This window comes from Montipora foliosa, chromosome 13, assembly GCF_036669935.1.
Source record: "Montipora foliosa isolate CH-2021 chromosome 13, ASM3666993v2, whole genome shotgun sequence".
NCBI lineage: Eukaryota > Metazoa > Cnidaria > Anthozoa > Scleractinia > Acroporidae > Montipora > Montipora foliosa.
In genome coordinates, this window is record NC_090881.1 from 24,789,904 (window position 1) to 24,797,403 (window position 7,500).

Genomic DNA, 7,500 nt, shown 5'->3' on the forward strand with positions numbered 1-7,500 from the left:
CAGCACTTGTGTTGCATGTGTAAACCGAGTTTTCTCTGTTTATTTTCAAGTTTGACCAAATGATGAAAGTTGTCGAAGTTTTGGGAATTCCCCCGAAACACATGCTAGAAAGTGCACCGAAGGCAAGAAAGTTTTTCGATCGTTTACCAGACGGTAGCTACGTTTGTAAGAGTAGTAAAGACGGGAAAAAGGTGAGTAATGCTTGATTTCTGATAATAGGTATATAGATAGAGCTGTTTATTCACACTATTGCAGATCATAAATTTGAATTTCAGTGATGGTCAGACATACAAAACTAGACTAAAATACACTAATTACAATAATCTACTATCTAAGATAGAAGTGAGCCATTACACCCACCCTAAGGGTTGCCCCCTTACAGTACGGAATTTATTAGTACAGAATGCAGAGAACCTCTCAGGTGCAGGATCCATACTTGACTCACGGCCACCGTAAATGGTTTGAACTAAGAAGTCATATCACAATTACAATACAATACAATACATACTTAATTGACCGCTCCCCATAGCGGCTTTTCAGGGCCAATGAAACACAACGAAACAACAGAACAGAACAACAACAACAACAACTGTTAAGAATCCCAACTGGCCGGAGGCAAACCAGTTGGCTATTTACAAGTGCAGCTGGGAAGTTGAACCAGGGACTACCAGGATCAAATTCAACGAGTGGTTAGAGCGGGTCTTGAACCCGGGATCTCCGGATCTCAAGGCAAACGCCCTAACCACTGAGCCACACTGCCGCCTATGTGAAGTACGATCCTATGTGAAGTACGATCGTCCGGTTGAGTGGAGTCCTGAGAAGGGCTGTTTAGGATGTCAACTCTCATTCAAATTTTGTTCTCTCTGTCTTTCATTACAAATCAAAGAAAATGCCTTGAGTATACGAATATGGTTCTTGGTAAGGAAACTCTCTGCACTCGTAAGCGTAACGCTAAGTTAGCGTTACACTGCAACTTAGGTCAGCCCAGAAAATAACACAATCGTGGCCGACCAAGCGTGACAAAACAACGTAATCGGTTCAAAGGGCTGCAAGGCAATACATGTTGCAATGAGCGAAAAACCATAAAATATAACAAGTCAACTAAACTCAATTCAACTTTTTATTAACGTTGAAGCAATAAATCACACATACACACTAACTACAGTTAGCAAAGGCTATTCGAAGCAGGCAGTGTGGGCAAAGCGTGAGAAATTTCTCCCGATTTAGAGAAAAGGATTAAAATACCAACCGGAATATGGTATTTGTCATTATATCCTCCAAAAATGCGCGCGTTATTTTTAATTGATGCTTCGTTGGAGATTTTTAAGTCACGCTGAATTTAAGTGTTAGTCGTCTATGGCTCTTTTATGCGGTGGAACAAGAAAGAAGGGCTTTGTTAAATGCTTTGTTGTGCTTAAAACGTGTTCTTCTCTCCAAGGAATACCGACCGGCCGGAACGCGCAAGCTTCACGATGTTTTAGGATGTGAATCAGGGGGTCCTGGAGGAAGGAGACAGGGCGAATCAGGGCACACTCTCCAGGACTATTTAAAATTTAAAGACCTTGTTTTACGCATGCTCGAATTCGACCCCAAGGCGCGAATAGCGCCATATCAAGCTTTGCAACATTGCTTTTTTAAAAAAACTGCTGACGAAAGCACCAACACATCTCATTCTGCTAACTCATCACCCGCCATGGGTGGCACAACAAACAGAACGGTTGCTGCTAGCACAAACAGCGCTACTGTGTCCAGCGGTGGCACACGCGCATGCTCAGATCCCACCACTCACGCAACAGTGGCGGCATCGGCAATGGAATGTGACAGTCCCGGTGGAAAGGGTCCGCAGACATGGGGCAACACAGGCGGGCCTATTTCATCGCATTTTAAGAAAAGTACTGAAAGAACTTGCAATAATTATGATTCAAGAATAGCCACTCAGGGACTTCAACAAACTACGTCGTTACCCGGTAACCACAGCGAGGGTTCATCCGCATACAGTTCAGCCTCGTTAAATGTCGGTGGTGGAATTTACTGCAGCTCCGAAACTGCTTCGAATTACTCTTCATCTTCGTCTTGCAATTCAATGACTGTAGAACAGCATGGGCCGGTGATGAGCGGTTCGTTACCCCCGGAAGCTTATACGCAGCTCAACTATTCGGCAACAAACTTGACGCTCAATCCTGGAGAACACGAGGTTAATTGCGTGGGATCATCAACGGCGATCCCTTATTCGGTGACAAGTCCGCGGGGAATTGGAATGGGACATCGTAGGGATTACGTGCATCAACATTCAACCGGGGATGAATCTCCCATGGTGGGAGTTTGTGTACAACAAAGTCCGGTGGTCAGCAACTAGGAGAGAAAACAGACTCCACACACGGTTCTATTCTCAGTGGTTCGCCAAGTCCTTCCACGAATCCCGCAAGAAGAATCGAAGACGATCGAATCGCGCGTCTGGTAGAGGGATCCATGGAGGAAATGGCACATCGTTCCGGGATTGCAGCGAGGGATACACCATCCCGCATTCAAGTCCCCTTTGATAGAAATGCTAAAAATTGCGCCAAGAGGTGATTTTTTTTGTGTCAAGCGCGCAAGCGCTTTTTAAAGGCAGCAGCTGAACGTTACCTCGACTTTAAGCGGGCACTGCTTCTTGTCCTTTCTCAGTGCTAAGTGCTGCAATGTTTTTGCTATAGTTTCCTATTTCTCTAAGGAAGATAGTTAAAGAAGGACTATCATCGAACGTCGTTTACAAAGAAAGTACAAATAGTTTGGTCCTGGATGGTGTCAAGCTCTTCGGTTACACCGTATGGAAGACGTAGCATTTGTCATGGAGGCAAGGCAACGCCAGAGCCCTTTGTTAAAGTGCCTATGAAGTGAAAAATATCTTTTCCTTATCTTAAAGACCTCTCAAAATGATAAAGAATGGCGTTTTCTATGTTAAACTATTTTCTTTCGTTCTAGAGATATTCAAGTTTATGTTAAAAAAGTGATGGCATTGCAAATGACTGTAATGAATCACAAAATTTAGAATATCTCCGAAAATATTGGATGGGTGTTGTTCGAACTTGGCAGCAGTTATCTAGACGAAGTGGAGCACAAAATAATACCCTCTACGCTGTTGCCATGGCAACCTTTTTTTTTTATTTTGCTGCGGGTCCATTTAAAGCAGGATTGATTTTGTCGTTTGTTGTCGTAATAAGACATGTTCACTCTCGGTAAACTTCTACAGAGATGTAAAGCAATATGGGCAGCACATGCGTTTCAAGTCTGACTATCTGCCTGTACTTTTTCTGTTCAAAATCCAAGATATTTGGTTCATTACAGAACGGGACTGGAAACGAGAGTGTTGCCATGGCAACATCTTAATGGGTGTCACTTTTTGCCTTATCTGATGTACATTAGTGGTGCCAAGTTTGAATATTACTCAAATATTTTCGGAGATATTCTCAATTTTGTAATTCATTTCAGTCATTTGCAATGTTTGTGACGTCATCAATTTTTAAACAAAAACTTCAGTATCTGTGGAATGAAAGAAGAAATTCTAAAATCCTCACGTTTCTCATGACGTGACAGCTGCCATGTTGGTGTCCCCAAACAAAGAAAGGACGTTCATGGTGGTGTCCAAACCCAATCCTCCGGGTATTGAACTTTATTGTTACGCAAACGTTTTCGTTTGTTTTGTTGAAAAACATGGCTGTTGATCACGTGAGTGAAACCCAAGAATAGAAAACACCATTCTTCATCGTTTAGAAAGGTCTTAAAATAAGCAAAAGGCATTTTTTACATCATCGACACTTTAAAATATCTTCAATACATATATTTACACTCATCTTGGTCGTTTTTGATTCTGTGAATGTCCTTTTGCTTGTTAAAGGCCCACCTTCAATCGACAGGCTTTTCGACCGTTTGCTTTTGTTATGGAAATTCGCATTGCGTATCGTAGCGATCTGATTGGATAAATTTCAGCTTTACCTGGATTTTCATACATTCTCTACTTGCGCAAATCCCATAATACACCTCTTTTACCCCCAAAACATTTGCGTAGGCATTGTTTTTGATTTCTCTTGGGACATTTTCATGTCGGTTATGGAATTTGTGCAAGCAGAGAATGAAAACATTTTCACGGCACGCAATGCCTGTTGGCTGAACGTATTTTGTTAGGGTCAATTTCGACTGCTGATTATTGCAGTGTGACAACATCAAAACAAAGCATGAAATTGTTTGGTTCGATTGCCTTGAAAATTTAGTAAATGTTCCTCGCGTTGTCTTGTTCTTCACCGCCTGGTTTGCAAAATGTTTTTAACAAACGGCACGTAACGTTAAGGAACAGCGCCATTTTTATTTATCGAGAGAGGTATTGAACCTACTTCTACTAAGAAATAGAAATTGTTCTTGAATCAAGTAAACTGAGCACTTGACCACTTAGTCGTCCAAGTGTATGAAAGTTTACACTCTCATGCGACTATGTGATTAAGCGATTGTCATAGTTTTTAACCGGTAGCGTTTTTAAAAATTTAAGTCCACTTCTTCTTTCTTTCATTAAACCTGAACTTAGAACTGCGTCAACTGCATTGTTAAGTACTGGAACCCTGTTTTATTTTTTATCTGCAACTGCAAATTTGCAACTTTTTGTTGTAATAATGAAAGTAAGAATTGAACATCGGGGACAATTTCAGGTGAAAATTATTTAGAGTTAAACGATTCTCTGCTTTCTCAAATCCCATAATACATCTTGTTTACCCCCCCCCCCCCCCCCCCAAAAAAAAAAAAAAAAAAAAATGCGCAATCATTGTTTTCGGTGTCCCCAGAGAAATCGAAAACAACGCCTATGCAAATTTTTTTGGGGATTAAAGAGGTGTATTATGGGATTTGAGAAAGTAGACAATACAGCAGTTGAGGTGCTTTTTACTTTTTACCACAAATCACTGGCTTTCCTATCGAGAGTTTCACGTTCATTCTCAAATATTTGTGGAAAGAGTTGATTTCTAAATTTAAAGGAAAGGTTTGTATTGAAAGGCGATGACTCGTTCAATACACCTTATTCCAAAATGGCCGCTGATTTATGCGGATACAAATTGGCCCTTGTTGCCTCGTTCAAGATAAACTATTCTTTTGAATTTTAAGCTTAAGAACGAGGCATCAAGGGCTTGTTTGAATAGAAACAAAAGAATATTTAAATGGCGGCCATTTTGGAATAAGGTGTATGGGAAAGGACAGCGTAGTAGTAGTTTCCATTTAAGCTGTTACACTTGAAAATTTCATCCATTTTTATTCTGTTTGAACAGAAGCTGTCGACCTTGAAGCGTGTAACTTGTAACTATTTTCCTTGGAAAAAAGCTGGGGATTTTTCGGACACTATTTTATGCCCAAATATGGACAAAAAATGCGCGAACCACGTTGCATCCAAATAAGGAATTTTTTGAAACTCAAAAAACCCCAGCTCTGAACCAGAGTTAGACGCTTTATGGTCATAAGCTTCTGTTTGAATTATGATTTATCACTTTAGGAGTTAGTGCACAAGCGTGCAGTAAGAATAACGTACAGCACAGTCATCAGCATCTAAGAAAGAAACGTGACCTGAAGATTCGTGAAATGGATATCTGGGAAAAATGTTGGGGAAAATTTTGTCTTGATGCATTGAGTTTTTAACCCCTTTTTCTAAGTTGGGTAAGAATAATGGTTCAAGTCGAGGGGCATGCTTCAAAAGATACTAAATAAGCACGCCCGAGGTGTGCTTTCACGGCGCTTCTGCCTTTGTGAGATTTTTTTCGACGTTAAGTGATATTGGGAGTGATTGGCAAAAGTTATTGGTGAACGTGTTATTTATTGACTTTTTTTTAAAGAAAGAAGCTATCTTTTGAAGCAGGGAAATTCTTTGTCTGTCTTTGCTAATCTAGGCTAGCAGTGTCATTTCGCTAGCTTAAGTTTTATTCATATGTTACAGTTTTAATTTAAACTGGCGAAACTGATGGCTGTTTGTTGTAAGGCGTTTGCCCTTCGCTAATTGGTTCGTGATGCATCACGTGGAATACTGTAACAGGTGTTGCGTAACAAACCGGAATATTTGCAAACAAAAAGATGGCCTTGAAGTAGTTTCACTTTCCTTTTTGCAAGCCGTGCTTTTTGCTGGCAGATATCACGGAGAACATTTTAAGGATTTTAATTTTACTGAAGATGTACATTTTAAGGAATATTTGCTGTAAAATACTGTAAAAGTTTGATTTTTAACTGGAGTCTTACGAGGCTTTGTGAAAGGTCTGTAAGTCGTTTTTAGTAAAAAAAAAAGTTTCAGAACCAATGTGGTGTCCTTTGTGAAGCAGGTCAGAGCCAAGAAAATACAAGTGAAACAACTACATAACAGTGGATTTTACATGCCCCTGTCACAGATAATAGTGGAGGGTGTGGCTAAATGTAAGGTCGGCAGAGTTAAGCCCACGCTAATGCGGCCAGCGGTTTTGTCCTCAAGCTTACATCATCTGAGTGGTGGTCGCAGGGGCTTATTGCTTGCCTTGTGACTTTTGAGCTGATCTTTCGTTTGGCTGCACCCACGGAGACCCGTGGCCAGTCATGCGGGACGGGAGGAGAAAATAAGGGGCAAAATCGGGACTGGCTTAAGTTTTTCCCGCCTTATTTGAAACTTTAGGACGGTGCCTACTATTGTTATTTCTCATACGTTCTGCGCATCTCGAGATACTCGGGTTTCCTATCAGTGATGCTTACTACTACAATGATATTTTTGCGCGGTTTAAAACTATCCGGAGAAAGTGGATCTTAGTAAGTACTCTTGGTACTCTTTCTGAGCTTTCTTAGCCGCTTAAGTCTCGGCTATTTAACTACTATCGAAATATGATGAACATAGAACGAAAACGCTGCAAATCTGCTTATTACCAAGTGAAAGTCCATGAGTTAAAAGATACGGATCCTAAGAAATGGTGGGCAGAGGGCAGACGCATTTGCGGCATGGGAAAAACACCATCTGACTTATCTAACAAGCTTTTAAAAATTTGGTTTATCAACGGAGTTGATAATGTAAATTGACCACCGTACAGAGATTCTAACTGACAAGCCTCTTACTGACGTCAATATTAAACGCCTTGCAAACGACATCAACCAAGCCTTTCTATGTCCACAACAAACCTTTTCGCTCATTCCTGATGACTATCACGTTAGTACATCCGGTTATGAGGCTCCACCTATTTCACTTGAACAGTGCATTAAATGCCTTAATGCAGTTGTTGTCTCTAAAGCAGGGGGCCCAAATGACATCCCAAACTGGGTATTACGTGAATTTGCTCTTGAACTTGTTCAGCCAGTTTGTTCGGTTTTAAATACGTCCTTTATTACTGGTTCTATGCCTGAAATTTGGAAATGCGCAAACGTCACCCCTCTTGCTAAAGTTAACAACATAGAGGATATCGGGAAAGATCTTTAAACCTATTTCGCTTACCCCTACTTTATCGAAAATCGCAGAACATTTTGTTGTCCAAGAACACGTGAAGC

At 40.7% G+C, this 7,500-nt stretch overlaps 1 protein-coding gene across 2 annotated transcripts in view; it reads left to right on the plus strand.

The window, feature by feature from the left end:
- The window catches only part of LOC137983920 (dual specificity tyrosine-phosphorylation-regulated kinase 1A-like), a 27,025-nt gene extending 20,576 nt beyond the window's left edge, over positions 1-6,449 (plus strand). Inside the window, exons 8-9 of one of the 2 annotated variants that reach the window (XM_068831079.1) lie at positions 51-191; positions 1,439-6,449. In XM_068831079.1, the coding sequence (XP_068687180.1) occupies positions 51-191; positions 1,439-2,356 (1,059 nt within the window). In that variant the 3' untranslated portion in view covers positions 2,357-6,449. The remainder of the gene's footprint in view (positions 1-50; positions 192-1,438) is intronic. The other variant, XM_068831080.1, reaches the window with a different exon arrangement.
- Positions 6,450-7,500: the final 1,051 nt, after the last annotated feature.